This window comes from Melanerpes formicivorus, unplaced genomic scaffold (assembly GCF_026170545.1).
Source record: "Melanerpes formicivorus ecotype bairdi unplaced genomic scaffold, bMelFor1.0.p_v2 SCAF_38, whole genome shotgun sequence".
In the NCBI taxonomy this organism is placed as follows: Eukaryota; Metazoa; Chordata; class Aves; order Piciformes; family Picidae; genus Melanerpes; species Melanerpes formicivorus.
The window spans coordinates 5,483,061-5,501,752 of record NW_027142390.1 but is presented as its reverse complement, the minus strand read 5'-3'; the positions used below and the strand labels follow the sequence as shown (position 1 = coordinate 5,501,752).

Genomic DNA, 18,692 nt, shown 5'->3' with positions numbered 1-18,692 from the left:
CTGCAGGAAGTCTTTGCAGACCTCAGACAGTCTGTCAGACAGACAGACAGACTCTAAACCAGGTTTGTTTCCCATACCTAATAAGGCATCGATCTCCTCCAGGCTTCCATTGTTTTGCTCTCCAGTGTAGAGCCTCAGCAATCGGAAACAGGGTGACAGACACATCGGTGACACCACTCTGGGGGAAAAGAAGAAATGGAGTGGCTCCTATGCCTCACATATCACCAGAATGCCCAGCACTTTTCCATTACATCCTATGTCCTCCCCAGGCCACTCTGCCTTTGCCTTCTGTTTTGCTTCCTGCAAGTCCCAGAAACACAGAGAAGAATCACATCCTATGGTTAAAACCCCCTAAATAGTTTAGAACTGGTAATGGGCAGTATTCTGGGAAAGCAGAGGGTGGAGAAACTGCTGCAGTGGACAAAAAAATGGGACCAGATTTATTTCTGGTAACAAGCAAAGCTGAATTCAGAAGGAATTACAAGAAATTGTGCAAGAGAGCTGGGAGTAGTGGAGAGACCCCCTTAAATGTTTTGTAGCATGCCACTGCTCACATTCTGAGTGAGGCAAACTAATCTTTTCTCCACAGAATCATGTGGTCCAAGTGATCATGTCCTTTTGTAAGCACAACTGAAATCTCAACAAAGTCTTATGACAAGAAATTATGCAGGATATGAAGGTGCCAGGGTTTGGGGGTTTTTTTAAGCCTTTTCTAATTTGGATGCCCTGCTGTTTCATTGGATGGTTTTATATCTTACATGCTTCCTGTTCCATTCTCCAAAGGAAAAGCCCACATTTCTCAGCCAAATTTCCCTTGTAGCTGCATGTTTGTGGTTTTGCTCTGGAGTGCAAGTCTATGTTGTCAAAGTACAGCTGAAGGTGAGAACAAATTGTTGACTGTTGACACTGATACTGTTGACAGTTGACTTGATACTGTTGACACACTAAGTCCTTGATGACTCTCTATTTGAGAGCCCTCACTCAAAGGAGTATTTTTTGTCACCTCAAAGTCACCTGTTCATCTCAATATGGCATTTAACAACGTCATAACCCTGGAACAAAGAGCTACTATTCTCATATCACAGGTGGGAAACAAAGCAGATGCATCATGACTTGCTGCAAGATCACTTAACCAGCCTGAGCCAGAACAGTCTGCCAGTTCCCATCCAGCTCAAGCCTCTAGACCTACCTGAAGATGTCTAGCAGCAAGAGAAGAACACTGGAAACAAATTAACTCTCTGTCCCGCTCTTTAACAGGCGGGCAGGGAGTGCTGACAAGCAGGGAAGTGCCACAACTGAAAACAATGCCTTTAACTTTGCAGCCACCCCACAGTTAAGTCTGAAAGTACCTTTTACTCTGGTTACTCATTTCAGCAGTGGCCCTTCCAGGCTCGCTCTGAGCCACCAATGGCAAAAGGTTAATAGCAATTGCTCCCTGACTCTCCTCTTCATCCAGATTATACAAGGACTTCACTGGGAACAAGAATGAACTGCAAGGAAAAGGAGACAAGCTCTTGGTGACAAACTGCTGTGCCAGTGACAGGAACATTACAAATACTTAGTCCATGATTAGCATACCCATCCACTGTGGGGCTGAGATCCACCACAAAGTCATTGGGAAAGTTCTCCACCAAACTCTTCCCAAACTCCTCCTGTAAAGAAAGGGGAAAAACACCTGCTCAGCAAAGGGGCTCACTGAAGAAAGATTCAACAGTAGCAGTGGAAAATGCAGAAGATAAGGTCAAGCAAAAGTATCTAGGAACAGTCACAGCAATGAAGTCCCACTGCCTGCAAGGAGAGCCAAGAGCCTTCAGAGAAAGTCAGGAAACATTGCTGAGCATGCACAACCAATTTCTTTTCCACTCTTTGGATGCAGGCATGTCTGGGAGTTCTGCAGTGCTGTAAAGAGGTGGAGGAGCTGGCTGGAACAGAAAAGCAGCCATGGGCAGTTCTCTGTCCTAAGAGCTGCTCCTCAGAAAGAGCTGACTATGAAGTGCTGGCAAAGTTTTATTTCACACAACGTGTCCCACCCATTGCACGTGCTTACATTGTTAAAAATTAAAGTAATAGCTATGACAGAGCCTGGATAAACAGCCAATGAAATGACCCAAAAAACATTCTGGAGAAGAACTTCAACTTGCTTTTACATTTCAGTCTTGCAAGGTAAAAAAGGAGAACCGCTCCTACTTTGCTTCTCTGGAGCACTCAGCTAGAGCTCAGGGGACTGGCATTTCTAGCCCTAGGCACAGAGCTGTTTAGACTGCCAGCACTTCACAGCTCCCTGACAGCCTTCCTGCCCTCCAACAGGCAGGTGCAAAGAGCACTTATACCACAGTGATCAATTCCACAGTAGCCCTTGATGATCTCCTTGTCTTGCTACCCTCCTAGCAGCTACAGCACACATGCAAAGGAAGTCCCCAGCAAGACTGAAGAACTGTCCAGTGCCCTTCACAAGCCTCTTCCTATTACCAGAAATACTGTTTATTTGTTACCATAAATGACTGTGGCTCTTCCAAGTACCTAGACATCAGGCAGCCTTAATAGTCTGACCAGGAGCCAATTTCAGTACTAAGTTCTTTCAGATTCTTTTATTTATTAATCTCAAAAGTATGTTCTGAAATCTTGTCTTGGAAAAGTTCACATGAATGAAACTGCTAAAAGCACAGTGAGGAATCTGCCACAACCAAAGAAAGCAGAGAGAGCTGCAAGAGGATTTTTGTGTCTGATCAATCCTTTAGGGGACCTTAAACACACCTGGGCAAGAGTTCTCAAACTGGACTGAAATCCCCAAATCAACTCTGTCCTGCCAGTACCTGAGAAACATCATGTGTCTGAAAAATTCATTTAAGTGAGTAAGTTCCAACTTCTGTGCAACATACCAGGAGCTGCAAGTCCAAATTCCCCTTCTGCTTCTCAATCAAGCTGGCAAGCTCATCATAGTACAGAGCCAAGATCTCTGGGGCTTGCTCACAGCAGAAGCCCACAAGGTCCATCAAGGTTGAAAGCTAAAAGGAGAAAGAGCAGTCTTCAGAAATGGGTGTCTTTTACACTAATGCACTCTGAGGCATATCCAAAGCTTTGTGTCTATAGGGTAACAGCCTATGGTGACTCATCTTGCAAAGGTCAAATTTGAAGGAGGAATATGGATGTTCCAAGGCTTTGGCCCAGCTCCACCAAAAAAAACCAACCAACCAACAAACACAAACCTCTCCCACCCAGAAGCACCCTTAAACAGTGTCAGCCTAGAAGAAGGCTCTTCAGTGGGAACTAAGGGAAAAAGCCAAGGCTACAACAGAAGTACTTTCTCTGGATGGCCTGAAAAATGCTGCTGCCAAGCTGAAAGGAAGGCAAAGATTGCTTTTGGCTCACTGAAGCAGATTGGCCTGCTTCTTTCCATTGTGTTTGAAATAACATCTGGATAAAAGATGTTCACTAGGTGGCTGCTGTACTGCTTGTCCTGGACTAGCTGCAGGCAAGACCAGCAGGTGTTGTCTTAGTAGACACCTTGGTTTGCCCAAACCCAGCAGATTCTTGGCTCAGTAAAGCTAACTCCCACATAAAACTACCACTTCAGTGTTTCTAGTGGCACCTCCTTGCTGACCACATCCTCCTCCTTTCCCACACCGCTCCAGTCTTGCTACTCACCTGCCCATCATGCTCACTGTTCAGCTGTGGTCTTTCCAATGAGCTACCATCTCCTTCATTTCTGAAAGCAATGGATAATGCTGCTGTTGGTGCCCCAAACTTCAGACACATCAAAATCCATCACACACACACACACGAAGTTCTCTCTCCAGAAATTGGAGAGTCATGCATGAAAAAGATGCCCTTTGGAACACCAATAAATAAAGACCTGCTGCTGTTCGGGAACTTCAGGACAGTTGTCCTCTCTGCTGAAAACCATGGAGACTGACTTGACCATAAGGTTAATATCTGTGGTTGTACACTAGAAGAACTACTCAAAAATCCTGCTGCTTACTTGCAGGGCTCAGAAAAGAACTTTTTCCTCTGATACACTGGCTTTCAAGTCTGTCTCCTTTACTGGCATCCTGTCTGATTTTTCTCAGTAAAAGATTAAAGTACACAACCATTTATTGTGATGCAAAGATCTTTCTCAAGTGCAGGCAGATTTTCCCCATGCATTGGGGTCAGACTTGAGTGGGAAGGAATTTCTCCACAGGTCAAACTTTCCCTGGGGATCTACTTTCAAAGGCATGGAACATGCTCCATGTGCTGGGATCCTCTGGGTGCACTTTACTAGGTAAGGTTCCTGCCATCAAAGGTGATGCACTGATGATCCCATAGGTACTTTTGTTTTGTTGCTTGGTTTTTGTGTTTTTTTTCCCCCAATTCTTATTTTACAGTTTGCTAAATCTCATTTTGAAATAACTCTATTAGCATACCCTGCTCAGACTTGAACCTGTGCCTTTAAATTAGTGAGTCTGAAGTCAGTGCTACAGGAGCAACCATGAAGAAGTATACTGACTCAGGGCCCAGAACAAAAATGGGTTTTGCCCTTTATGTAATAAACACCCATAGTATTTATTAAGCAGTACAAAAATCAGTGAGCTAGATAATGCTTCCCAGCACCAGTCAAATCCTTATTTTTCAAGCACTTTGCCACAGCTCTTACCAGGACTCTGCCTGGTTTACAAATGCTGTTTATACATTATTTATGCACTACACTTGGGGGTGCTGGTGGACAAGAAGCTCAACATGAGCTCTCGGTGTGCACTTGCAACCCGCAAGGGAGGTGGTTAAGGCAGAGCTACAGGCTGGGGTCAGAGTGGCTGGTGAGCTGCCAAACAGAAAGGGACCTGGGGGTGCTGATCGACAGCTGCCTAAACATGAGCCAGCAGTGTGCCCAGGTGGCCAAGAAGGCCAATGGCATCCTGGCCTGCATTAGGAATAGTGTGGCCAGCAGGAGCAGGGAGGTCATTGTGCCCCTGTACTCTGCATTGGTTAGGCCACACCTTGAGTACTGTGTCCAGTTCTGGGCCCCTCAGTTTAAGAAGGACATCAAAACACTTGAATGAGTTCAGAGAAGGGCAACAAGGCTGGGGAGAGGCCTTGAGCACAGCCCTGTGAGGAGAGGCTGAGGGAGCTGGGATTGTTTAGCCTGGAGAAGAGGAGGCTCAGGGGTGACCTCATTTCCCTCTACAACTACCTGAAAGGTGGTTGTAGCCGGGAAGGGGTTGGTCTCTTCTCCCAGGCAACCAGCACCAGAACAAGAGGACACAGTCTCAAGCTGCGCCAGGGGAGGTTTAGACTCGAGGTGAGGAGAAAGTTCTTCACCGAGCGAGTCGTTCATCATTGGAATGTGCTGCCCAGGGAGGTGGTGGAGTCACCGTCCCTGGAGGTGTTCAAGAGGGGATTGGACATGGCGCTTGGTGCCATGGTCTAGTCATGGGGTCTGTGGTGACAGGTTGGACTCGATGATCCTTGAGGTCTCTTCCAACCTTAGTGATACTGTGGTACCGTGACCAAGACATGCAGGAGCTGAAAGGCAATGCCCTTCTTCCTTTGTTCCACTCCAGCTCTGGTCTGAACTGAGACTATGTGAAATTAATCTCTTACCTTTTTAATGCCATGCTGCCTATCATGGTCACAGCACCAATAATCGCCATCTGCTTGTGGTTGGGAACTGTGCTGGAGAGCCACTTCCTGATCACCATGTGCATGTCATCCTAAAGGAAAGATGCAGACCGTGTCACGACAGAGGTACTGCTGTGCACCACTCACAATTTTATTGGCATCCTCACTTAATGTTATCACTAGAGGTCTCAGGGGGATGGTTTTTTGGGATCACAGCTTTCCCAAAGGAATTCACACTCTGCAGTTTCCTTTACTATAAAAATACCAATCACAGCACTGGGTGAGGCTGCAAACAGCATGAAAAGTGGTTCACTTTGACTTTGCTGCAATTACTACACAGAACATGTAGCTGGTCCAGGTTCCATCTATAATTAACAGAAACATATATTAAAAGGAAAAAGAGTCATGAGACTCCTGTACAAAATGAATATGCATTTAGACCAGGTTTGACAGTATCTGAAGGGGGCCTACAGAAAGGCTGGGGAAGGACTTCTCAGGATCTCAGGTAGTGATAGGACTAGGGGGAATGGAATGAAGCTGGAGGTGGGGAGATTCAGGCTGGATGTGAGGAGGAAGTTCTTCCCCATGAGAGTGGTGAAGCCCTGGAATGGGTTGCCCAGGGAGGTGGTTAAGGCCCCGTCCCTGGAGGTGTTTAAGACCAGGCTGGCTGAGGCTCTGGGCAGCCTGATCTAGTGTGGGGTGTCCCTGCCCATGGCAGGGGGGTTGGAACTAGATGATCCTTGTGGTCCCTTCCAACCCTGACTGATACTATGATACTATGACAGCTTCCTGTGTTTAAACTAGAGGCACAAAAGGTATGAAGTCCACCACTTCACAGCAGAGTCCTCTATCCTGTGTAGCTCAGTTTTTCTAACATGAATGTCTTTGATGTCTCTGGTGTATAAACCTTAAGCAGATGAATCAAGATGAACATTGTGGAGAAGAAGCCAAATTATACTTTCCAGATGCTTCCAAGTGAAGGAAAAACAAACCTTCACAAGGAGCTTTTTGATTTTACACTTCTGCATCTTCAAGGCTCAGCTAAACAAAGCCACAGCCAACCTGATCATCCCACATCAAATGAGAAGTTAGAGGCTGTTCTTGGTCTCCTTCCACAAACATTTCTATCAACTCTCCCAGGTTGTCCAGCGGGGTGGTTGAGGCTCCTTCCCTGGAGACATTCAAGGTAAGACTTGACAAGGCCCTGGGCAACCTGGCCTAGTTGGGGATGTCCCTGCTGACTGCAGGGAGGTCGGACAAGATGACTTTTGGAGGTCCCTTCCAACCTGGACCAATCTATGATTCTAGGATTACATGTGCAAGAGAAGAGGACCATTCTGAGAAAGATGTGAGGTATGCAGTCCCTGTGATGAACCTCTGCTATAGGGGGTGGAAAACCTGGAGCCACACACTCACTTGCAACCACTTGGCAAGAAGAGAATTTTAAGCTGAAGGACATCCTGACATCAATCACTGCTCATAGATGGGGCCACTATTGACACAACACAAACTCTGGATGTTACTCTAGCAAAAAAGGGCCAACTGCTTTCTGTTGTGTCCCTGCTCACCTGGATATAGCTGCCTTCTTGCCTCTGGGTGAATGCCAGTGTGCTGAGAATGTAGAACAGCTTCCGGATCTGGCATGGATTCAGTTTCCGTGTAGAGTCTAAAATGGTCTGCAAGAGAGAAGCCACAAACTAGCTCAGATGTATCAAGAGTCCCTAGCTCAGATGTATCAAGAGTCCCTTCCCACCTTTGAAATAATACACTAAGTGTCAGTTACAGGGAAGAACAATTCACTGTAGCTTCTCTGTACATGCAGGGAAAAGCTACATTCAAATTAAATAAACCTAACTATGGAACTATTTCTTTGGCCTGAACGAGGCATTGAGTTTGACAGGATGAGATAACCACTTTTGCAACCTTCCAGAAAATTCTCCCAGTTTGAAGATTAAAAATAGCTGTTTGGGGAGATGATGTGTGCTAAGATCTGCATGTTCTCTCTGTGCTGGAAAGGCTCCAGCTCAGTGTCAAACACACCGGGCATCTGCGGCTCTGCAGATCTTTTCACAGCTCACTGGCTAGTGTCTCAACCACCTCTGAGAGCCGTGCCAAACACACTGCCCTGCCAGATCTTGAGGTGTGGCCAGAGCATTGATTAATGTGTTTCACATGCAAGCTTTGGTAAAGCATCAAAGGCTGGTCCATAGAAACCATAAGCAGTGAGTGATCTGACAGCTCAAGAACACACAGACAAGGTCAGGAGGAAGGTCAGCAGCCTCAGACTGCTGTGTGCAAATAGTCCCCATTGCACCTCTGACAATGCATTCAATTGTGAGCAAGAGTTTTAGGTCATCTCTTTCAAGCCTGAGTCCTTATAACATCCTCCCTCTGCCAGGAGGCAAGCAAGACCCATTTATTCCTGCTACACCCATCAAACGTCTGACAGATTGCCTTGCAAACTCTTATGGCAGATCTTAATGCCATATTTTAAGCAAGGAACTTACATTTAACAGAAAACTACAGAATCATCAACGCCAAGTGGAAATCAGAAGTTAGAGGGGTGGTGAAATACCCATATTCTTCAAGGGCTCTGAAATACAGGGTGTCTCTAAGCTACAAATCACCACAGATGGAGGACTGTTCAAGGAAAGCATTGCTATGTGTTTGTGTTGTTGGTTTGCTCTTCCCTCAATCTCCATTTTTACTACTGTTAGAAACAGGCAACTGACTGACCCTTGCTTGTCACTCTTAGGAGTTAAGGACCCTGTTTTTTTTCCCTCCCCATTGAAGACTTTTGTTTTTGAATATATTTAGGACACAAGTCTTCTCCCATCCCTGCCAGGAGTTTTGCTCTAGGATTCAAATACTGGCTGAAGTACTGCCAGTCTTTCCATGTGGTAGAACAGGCAGTCCACAAAGGGAGCAGGTGTTGGCAAAGTACTTGACATAGCTGATGTTAACAAAGACAGCATTTTCCTTCCATCACAGGTGCCATTCCATGCCTGAAAATTAAGCATTGTCCAGCTAAAGGGAAGGGTAGATTTTTCCTTTGATCATCTTATCCTGTCAAAATACCATTTATGCTTACAGCTCATGCTTTCACAGCAGGTACTTTTCACTTCTGACCACTGCATTTCTCAGCACAGACAGCTTTACAAGTACCAGTTGTTCCAGTACTCTACATCTGAAAAGTACCAATCTGTTCTGGTGTGAGGTCCTGAAATGAGATCTCAGTGTGCACTTGCAGCCTGCAAAGCCAATCAGATCCTGGGCTGCATCAGGAGAAGTGTGGCCAGCAGGGCAAGGGAGGTGATCCTCCCCCTCTACTCAGCCCTGGTGAGACCCCACCTGGAGTACTGCCTCCAGTTCTGGAGCCCCTATTACAAGAGGGATATGGAGGTGCTGAAGTGTGTCCAGAGAAGGGCCACAAGGATGATCAGAGGGCTAGAGCACCTCTCCTATGAGGACAGACTGAAGGAGTTGGGGCTGTTCAGGCTGGAGAAGGCTCTGAGGTGACCTAATTGTGGCCTTCCAGTATCTGAAGGGGGCCTACAGGAAGGCTGGGGAAGGACTTCTCAGGATGTCAAGTAGTGATAGGACTAGGGGCAATGGAATGAAGCTGGAGGTGGGGAGATTCAGGCTGGATGTGAGGAGGAAGTTCTTCACCATGAGAGTGGTGAAACCCTGGAATGGGTTGTCCAGGGAGGTGGTTGAGGCCCCATCCCTAGAGGTGTGTAAGACCAGGCTGGACAAGGCTCTGGCTAGCCTGATCTAGTGTGGGGTGTCCCTGCCCATGGCAGGGGGGTTGGAACTAGATGATCCTTGTGGTCCCTTCCAACCCTGAATGATACTACTATGATAGTATTGCCCCACACAGACCTTCACAAAGGTGGCATAGCGCATCAGCAGGGATGTGTGCAGTGTCACCAAATCCGTGAGCACATCCAGAGAGACGTCCGCTTCTGTCTCGCTCCCACTGCACACATGAGTCACCAAAGCAGTCACTACCTCCTGAGGAAAAAGCCCCAGAGAAGCAACAGTGAAATAGCAACAGAAAAACATCTGCCCTGTTCTGCTGATATAGAACACGCTGCTCAAGAACAGAAAATCATCACAGTGTTCGGAGTCCCTTCTCAGTTTGCTCTCTAGTTTCTGATATCTACAAAGACTTTCTCCTTGAGCCTGAATTTTATTCATTTCTAAAAGCTCCCACAATTCCATAAAGCAGCTCTTTACCAGTCTCTTCCTGCTTGCCTGCTAATACTACTGCAGCTTCTGTTCTTTGCTACCAACACACAGACTGACAAAATACCCCCCTGTTTTCTTAGCTGCACAGAACACTGCACCACGCTCAGCAGGACATCCCCTCTAACTTCAGCAGTTCCTGTCTCTCAACAATCTTTCTCACCAGCAGTTCATCATTTACATCCTTGTTTCAAAACATCTTTTTATGGCCACATGCCTTCACATCTCAGGGCTTTCCCAGTTACTTTTTTGTTTGTCTGCACGTCAAATTTGCTGTAATACATCACACACACACTGTGCTGGAGACAGTCTTAAACAATACTGTGCCTGCAAACCTGCGAATACACTCAAAAGCTTGTGCAGAGCTGTCTTCAGTGCCCACATTTTTGATGTCAGCATGTCTGCAGGAACTCAGAGTTGAAAGTCTAGTCTGGGACTATTTCAGAGCATGCAGCAAGAGCCCAAGTTGGTCAGAGCTCCAAGGGAAATCTGTGCAAACTTTTTCATCACATTAAGTTATCCAAGGAAAAGGGAAAAAAGTTTGTATTGAGACTACTACAATGGCCTTTTAAAGCAGAGGATGCTCCAAGTGACTAGATAAAACACAACAGGATTTATGAACAAATCTGCTCTCTGACCTGGGGGCCAGTCCTGATTTCTCAGTCAACTTGCTTGCTTTCCAAATTGCAGCAAACCCAGCACAGTCTCCTCTGCTCCCTAAGTATTTTTCACACACTGTCACTTCTGAGGCCTGCTTGTTTGCTCCCTGCTCCTCCTAGTAGTCACTGTGTTTCAGTCACTTGCTACCAGAGTCATCTTGTGACCGTTTCCCATCTTCTGCCTGGCCTACTCTACAGCATAGATCTCTCTCCAAAGGCTTCCAACTGCCTCAAATCCTCTCCCCCTAAAGGATCATGACATACAATCTAGAACAAAGTGCTAACACATATTTAATAGATGCCATCCATCACACTATACCTGCTGGCAGTAGGAGTCAAAGGCTGCAAAAGCTTGTTTGTACATGCAGCTACCAAAGGAGACTATGGCCGGGTGTGCAGAGCGCAGAAACACCTGAGCAAGTGCTAGGATTGAAGGGAAGAAGTCTTTGATAACCTGAAATGCAGAAAGCATGGAAGAAGAGATTATTGCCACTTGTTGATCTGCTGGAGGGTAGAGAGGCTCTGCAGAGGGACCTCGACAGGCTGGACAGACGGGCAGAGTCCAAGGGGATGAGATTGAACACATCCAAGTGCCAGGTTCTGCACATCGGCCACAACAACCCCATGCAGTGCTACAGGCTGGGGTCAGAGTGGCTGGAGAGCAGCCAGGCAGAGAGGGACCTGGGGGTGCTGGTTGATGGTAGGCTGAACATGAGCCTGCAGTGTGCCCAGGCAAGCAAGAGGGCCAATGGCATCCTGGCCTGCATCAGGAACAGTGTGGCCAGCAGGAGCAGGGAGGTCATTCTGCCCCTGTACACTGCACTGGTTAGGCCACACCTTGAGTCCTGTGTCCAGTTCTGGGCTCCTCAGTTTAGGAAGGAGGTTGACTTGCTGGAACAAGTCCAGAGAAGGGCAACAAAGTTGGTGAGGGGTTTGGAACACAAGCCCTATGAGGAAAGACTGAGGGAGCTGGGGCTGCTTAGCCTGGAGAAGAGGAGACTCAGGAGTGACCTTATCACTCTACAACTACCTGAAGGGAGGTTGTAGACAGGCAGAGGTTGGTCTCTTCTCCCAGGCAGCCAGTACCAGAACAAGAGGACACAGTCTCAGGCTGTGCCAGGGGAGGTTTAGGTTGGATGTTAGGAAGAAGTTCTATACAGAGAGAGTGATTGCCCATTGGAATGGGCTGCCTGGGGAGGTGGTGGAGTCACCACCATTGGAGGTGTTCAGGAGGAGACTTGATGGGGTGCTTGGTGCCATGGGTTAGTTGTTTAGGTGGGTTGGATTGGTTGATGGGTTGGACACGATGATCTTGCAGGTCTCTTCCAACCTGGTTTGGTTTATTCTAAATAAATGGTTTATTTTAAACACTCAGCTCCCTAGAGTGCACTATACCTCATCCTGAAAGCTTTGGCTAGTTTAGGAGGTGCTTTCCTGCCTTCTCGGACTGTCCTCTCTTGCACAAATGGGTAAGAACAGCCAAAGCACACAAGAATTGGGCTCTACAACCCTCCTCAAACAAAGGATTTAGACTGCTTAGGAAGTCAAGTTACATAGCTACAGAGCTTGAAGCAGCACACCCATTATGGGCGACACCAGGGAAGTCACATTGCAGAATGTACCACTGTATATAAGCCTCAGGACAGACACGCTCCTGGCTTTGCTTTAACAGAAGGACTCCACTGCATCAAGATGCTCAGACAAATCTGAATTTTCTTTCAAAGTTAGCTTAAACACACTGAAGACCTTTGAAGAACAAGCTCTTATTAAGATGTAAAGTGGCTTAATTTATCTTAACTTATTCTGAGAGGGAGTTAAACTAAAACTGAATTAAGCCCTTTATATTCAGCATAAACTGTGCCTACATAAGGCACTATTATACTTCAATTAATTCATTTTACCTCCACAACTCAGTGTTTCTCATCTGCCCTCTACCTCCAACAAGCAGTACTGTGTCATTTTTTACACACATATTTAGGCCTAGAAACCATTGTGCTGAACAACAGCACCAAACAACAGCAGAGGTTTTACACCAAAATAAAAGACCCTTCTAATTCTGAGGAAAGCTCATCTCTAAAAACCCCATGTGACAGTTACAACAGAGGACATGTTCCTTGGGAGAGTCATCTGGGACTTAATAAACAAACAGAAGTGGACAGAACAGGAATAGTAGAAATACTGCAGCACAGGGTTAAGTTGTCACCTGTCAGGGCCATGGAGATGATTAGAGGGGCTGAAGTACCTCCCCTATGGGAACACAGTTGGGGTTGTTCAGCCTGGAGGAAAGAGGGCTGTGGGGAGACATTACAGCAGCCATCCAGTGCTTAAAAGGTGCCTATAGGAAAGCTTGTAGGGGCTTGTAGTGATAGGATGAGAGGGAATGGATTGAAGCCTGAGGAGGGCAGATTTAGACTGGATATTAGAAAGAAATTCTTTACAGGGAAGGTGGTGAGACACTGGAGCAGGCTGCCCAGGGAAGTCGTGGATGCCCCCTCTCTGGAGACATTCAAGGCCAAGTTGGACAAGCCCTTGAACAGCCTGGTCTGGTGGAAAGTGTCCCTGCCCATGTCAGGGGGGTTGAAACTAGATGATCTCCAAGGACCCTTCCAAACCAAACCATTCTATGATCTTTGAGAGATCTAGGAAAAGAGGAAGTCCCAAAGCAGAATGAGCACTGACCGTTGAATGATTTTGGAAGGCATTCTGCATCAGCTGTTCTCGCACGCAGCCCAGGCGAATTTTGTTCCTCAATATTCTCTCAGTGTGCTTCTTGTTCTTGGTGTTTGTAGAATGGATTAGCAGCAAAACTATTAGATCCAGAACCTTTTTGAGGAAATAACCACCATCACTATGCTGAAAAGGTACCAAACATTCCAGACAACTACATACTTTGAAATCAAAACTGAGAAGAAACTCCTGATGGGCCACAACAGTAGAAAAACCTCATCAGTCCAAGAGGACAGAATTAAAGCAGGGTAAGGTCCCATGATGTTTAGAAGGGATGCACTAAGTGTTACACTAGTGTCATAGTAGGAACAAGTCAAATATACCAACAGAACTTCCCAAGCAACATCACTGTTGGTTGCTGCTCCTGAGCAAAGCCTTCTACACTGTCCCGCACCACATCCTGGTCTCCAAACTGGTGGCACGTGGGTTTGTGGGTGGACCACTAGATGGATAAGGAACTAGCTTGATGGTCGCACCCAAAGAGTGGCTGTCAATGGCTCCATGTCCCAGTGGAGGCCAGGGACAAGCGGAGTCCCTCAGGGATCAGTCCTGGGACCTGTCTTGCTCAACATCTTTGTGGGTGCCATGGACAGTGGCATTGAGTGCACCCTCAGCAAGTTTGCTGATGACACCAAGCTGTGTGGTGCAGCAGACACGCTGGAGGGAAGGGAGGCCATCCAGAGGGATCTGGACAGGCTGGAGAGGTGGGCACAAGCCAACGTCATGAAGTTCAATGGGGGCAAGTGCAGGGTCCTGCATCTAGGTCGAGGCAATCCCAGGCACAAATACAGGCTGGGCAGTGACTGGCTGGAAAGCAGCCCTGAGGAGAGAGACTTGGGGGTGCTGGTGGGCAAGAAGCTCAACAGGAGCTCTCAGTGTGCACCTGCAGCCTGCAAAGCCAATCAGATCCTGGGCTGCATCAGGAGAAGTGTGGCCAGCAGGTCGAGGGAGGTGATCCTCCCCCTCTACTCAGCCCTGGTGAGACCCCACCTGGAGTATTGCCTCCAGTTCTGGAGCCCCTATTACAAGAGGGATGTGGAAGTGCTGGAAGGTGTCCAGAGAAGGGCCACGAGGATGATCAGAGGGCTGGAGCACCTCTCCTGTGAGGACAGACTGAAGGAGTTGGGGCTGTTCAGTCTGCAGAAGAGAAGGCTCCCAGGTGACCTAATTGTGGCCTTCCAGTATCTGAAGGGGGCCTATAGGAAGGCTGGGGAAGGACTTCTCAGGATCTCAGGTAGTGATAGGACTAGGGGGAATGGAATGAAGCTGGAGGTGGGGAGATTCAGGCTGGATGTGAGGAGAAGGTTCTTCCCCATGAGAGTGGTGAAACCCTGGAATAGGTTGTCCAGGGAGGTGGTTGGGACACCGTCCCTGGAGGTGTTTAAGCCCAGGCTGGCTGAGGCTCTGGCCAGCCTTATCTAGTGTGGGGTGTCCCTGCCCATGGCAGGGGGGTTGGAACTAGATGATCCTTGTGGTCCCTTCCAACCCTGAATGATACTATGAATCTCTTAATCTACAGGCATGAATAAAGCACTTGAGAACACCAGCAGAAGAGGACACTCCCAGAGACAAGTGCAGAGTCAGAAGTATTACCTTATGGTCAGATACAGATGTGCTGTTCTCAATAGCCTAAAAGAAAAAGGTCCCCAAAAAAACAGAATGTTATGCTGCAGTTCAATTCTCCAGTCCAAAACCAAACCAAAAACACAGACACCAAACTGCTCAGATTTGTCTCCTCTACAACAGGAGAGCTATCAAAGCCAGCAAACTGGGTCTTGCCAACAGCAGAGAATCCAGAAGGCACTCAAAAACATCACAAAAAGAATAAGGAAACAGTTTGACTAAGAACATTCTCCAATAAGATCAGGCTTGAAAAAGGAGCTAAGGTAGTGAGCACTGAAAGGCCAAGAACACATAACCCCCTCATTTACACTGAAATGTAGTTTTAAATTGAATTTAGCCCAATAGCAGTAAATATTTATCTCCTGCTGGACATTTTCAAGAGCCTTAAGGTTTCAGACAGCTTAGTCTCAGCATATGGGTATACATTTTTGCTCTCCTGCAGGAAGGAAGAAGCTAAGATTATTTTCCCTAAAACTCTCTTGGTCAACATTCAGAACCAGATTTATCTGGCATTTCAAGACCTATGCAGCAGAGCCCAGGGGGCCATCTTGCAAGCACTGTGAAATCAGTAACTGAGGAAGAAAAGAGACTCCTGAACAGGAACTGCCACTTTGGAACACAGAATGAAATCAGCATCAGCAAAATAAAAAGCCAGCATTTGTCTTTTGATATCACATTTGATTGCAAGAGATGCATAGGCTCAACCAAGGAGTCCAATTAAATAAGGAAACAAGGGCTGAAGCAGCTTACCTTAATCCAAGCTTCTGAGATATCTTTCTGAAATCTCACAGATAACTTGATGACATCAAAGATTAGCTTCACACAGTTTTGGCTGGTGGTTACTTGGCTCATGGAAGAGCTGTAAGTGATCAGAAAGGAGGAGACTCAGTTATTGCAAGTAGCGTAGTAAAAGGAACAAGGCAGCCTAGCAGTCACAGCACTTACTTAAAGCAGCTATTCTCTAGAGGGAATGATCTGGCAAGGATAGGGAATTTCAGAAGAGGTTAGAAGCAGAGGTTGCAGAATCAGACATACTGGAGGGAAAAATGAAACAGATGAACTAGCAGCAACATTATTATAAATGGAGTTGCATACCCCATGCAGACATGGATACAGATGGCTCAGAAGGAGCTACCTGAATGGCAAGGGAAGCCAGCTCTACAAGGATTGACAAATGTGTTGTATTAGCACCAAGTGGGAAGGAATAAGTGTTGACACTTTCACTTGGGATAACTTAGGCTCATGTATGTAAAGAGACAAGATTAAGTAGTGCTGAAGTTCTGTCCTAGCCTTGGAGGATCATGTAAATCAGTTCATGTACCTGGCCTGGACTTGGCTCTTAGGCTTCTTCTGGGAACTCAGGATCTGCAGGGGCAGAACACATGAGGACAGATCCAAGCTCTTGCGAAGGTCAGAAATCACCTGTAAAGCACAAATCACTAAGAGCTTTTAGGGGGGGGAATGGCTAAGGAAAAGAAGACAGAATCTCACAAAATAACCTTGGAATTACAAATAGAAAGCATTTCTAAGACTTTGCATTTGTAAAGACTTACAAGCATCTGACCATACTCAAACACTGGGTTGGGGCTCTGAGATGGTTGTCCAGGGAGGTGGTCGAGGCCCCATCCCTGGAGGTGTTTAAGCCCAGGCTGGACGAGGCTCTGGCCAGCCTGATCTAGTGTGGGGTGTCCCTGCCCATGGCAGGGGGGTTGGAACTAGATGATCCTTGTGGCCCCTTCCAACCCTGAATGATACTATGATACTATATACTTAAAGGAACCAGCCACACTTTACTCTTCACTGTCATGCACATGCATGCAGAAAGCAGCAGAGGATTTCTTAAGAGTTACTCTATGAAACTCCAACCTGCATCTGCTGTATGTTGCTGTGAACTAGTTTGATCCTGTTTGTCAGCAGAGCAAAATAAATGACAGTCACAGGAATTCTAGGGCATGTGAATTTACCAATGTAACTGCTGTCAAATTGTAGTGGATCAGCACAGAATGGGCTGCACATTACACACATGCTGTTCTCAACCTTGGTCTCCCTGAAAGACCTGGGCAAAGGGCAATCCACATCTGGCTTAAACTGAGGCTTTCTCCAAGTATAAAAGAAAGCATGCTCAATGGCTCAGCAAGGTTGGCTCAACAAAACATCTAGTTCATTTAAAAATATCCTGAGTAGGTTTCCTTAGATAAAGCAACTTCAAAAAAACCAAGGAGTCTTACAACTCAGAACAAGAATGACCCACCCAAAGGGACTTGGAATGGAACTCAGTGTGGAAAACAAGAATTACCAAGTTGTAGTCCCAGGTCTGTTAGATCTTTCTGGAATTTAAAACCCCAGGAGGCCTGCACAAGGCAAAATTCTTAGATAAAATTCCAAGCCTTAAAGGTGCTACCTAACCTATAGCTTTTCAGCCTATGGATTTAAATCAAGACAATTTGACTGCTTTCAGGTCCTTAAAATGTTTACACAGAGAAAAAAAACCACCAACAAAACCCAACAAACCAAACATTCTGAGAGTAAATGAGCAAAGTCTGCAATAGCCAGGAGAGAGGAGGAGTTTTCAGCCCTCATGGCTGAAAGCAAACCCCAATCCCTTTCAAAGGAGAGATAGTCTCTACATGTGCTTTGACCTTTGGCAAAATTAAACATCTTACTTGAAAACATTAAAGCAAACACCTCTGTGTGTGAAGCAACTGCCCACTGTTAAAACAGGTGTTGGATCAGCCAATCTACTGGTCTTCAGTAGAGAGAAAATACTGTACCTCTACTGCATCTGCTGCTTTGACGTTATGGAGGATGAATTTTACCACTACAGGCAAATCTTCCAGCTTTACAGAAGGCACAATGGTCATGGCAGACTGCCGCACCTGGGCAGAAAACAGCACAGGGTCAGAAGGGACACTGGAGTTTGCAGGAAGTTCCATCAGTGGGAAGGAAACTTTGGAGGCTTACAGCCCAGCCTGCTCTGCTCAGTGTACCTTGAGTACTGTGTCCAGTTCTGGGCCCCTCAGTTTAAGAAGGACATCGAGACTCTTGCCCAGAGAAGGGCAATGAGGCTGGGGAGAGGCCTCAAGCACAGCCCTGTGAGGAGAGGCTGAGGGAGCTGGGATTGTTTAGCCTGGAGAAGAGGAGGCTCAGGGGTGACCTCATTGCTCTCTACAACTACCTGAAAGGTGGTTGTAGCCAGGAAGGGGTTGGTCTCTTCTCTCTAGCAACCAGCACCAGAACAAGGGGACACAGTCTCAAGCTGCACCAAGGGAAGTTTAAGCTCACGGTGAGGAGAAAGTTCATCACGGAGAGAGTCATTCGTCATTGGAATGTGCTGCCCAGGGAGGTGGTGGAGTCACCATCCCTGGAGGTGTTCAAGAGGGGACTGGACATGGCACTTGGAGCCATGGTCTAGTCATGAGGTCTGTGGTGACAGGTTGGACTCGATGATCTTTGAGGTGTCTTCCAACCTTGGTGATACTGTGGTCAGCACTATATCAGACTGGCCTTGGCTTTGCTAACAGAGCCTTGAAGATAGCCAAGGATGGAAGAAACCCTCCAAGCCCTGCCACCTCTTTGATAACTTACATCAGCGCTGCAGACCCCAGCTTGTTTCTCCAAATATCCAATTTGAGCCTTCTAGGCTGTAAATTTGTGGCCCTTGGTCTCTATCACACCAGCAGGCATTGCTGAGAACAGCTTGGCTCCATTGTTTTTTAACTGCTTTTCAAAAGGGAAAAGCATGGGAAGGTGCAGCCTGGCACGCAGCACTGGCCCCGGGGGACTATGTCAAATATATTTAATAGATTCAAATGAACCAATTCTATTCTATCCATAACATGC

General features: G+C 46.7%; 1 protein-coding gene across 2 annotated transcripts in view; it reads right to left on the bottom strand.

Annotated features, from left to right (window-relative positions):
• FANCD2 (FA complementation group D2) overlaps nt 1-18,692 on the bottom strand; it is a 52,301-nt gene that overhangs the window by 20,299 nt on the left and 13,310 nt on the right. For both annotated transcript variants that reach the window (XM_068157979.1, XM_068157980.1), the window contains exons 11-24: nt 17,624-17,728; nt 16,174-16,274; nt 15,603-15,711; nt 14,823-14,858; nt 13,182-13,325; nt 10,822-10,956; nt 9,478-9,609; nt 7,164-7,271; nt 5,578-5,687; nt 3,646-3,706; nt 2,880-3,005; nt 1,579-1,652; nt 1,350-1,490; nt 78-178 (exon numbers count right to left, since the gene is read on the bottom strand). In XM_068157979.1, coding sequence (XP_068014080.1) covers nt 78-178; nt 1,350-1,490; nt 1,579-1,652; nt 2,880-3,005; nt 3,646-3,706; nt 5,578-5,687; nt 7,164-7,271; nt 9,478-9,609; nt 10,822-10,956; nt 13,182-13,325; nt 14,823-14,858; nt 15,603-15,711; nt 16,174-16,274; nt 17,624-17,728 — 1,483 coding nt within the window. The remainder of the gene's footprint in view (nt 1-77; nt 179-1,349; nt 1,491-1,578; nt 1,653-2,879; nt 3,006-3,645; nt 3,707-5,577; nt 5,688-7,163; nt 7,272-9,477; nt 9,610-10,821; nt 10,957-13,181; nt 13,326-14,822; nt 14,859-15,602; nt 15,712-16,173; nt 16,275-17,623; nt 17,729-18,692) is intronic.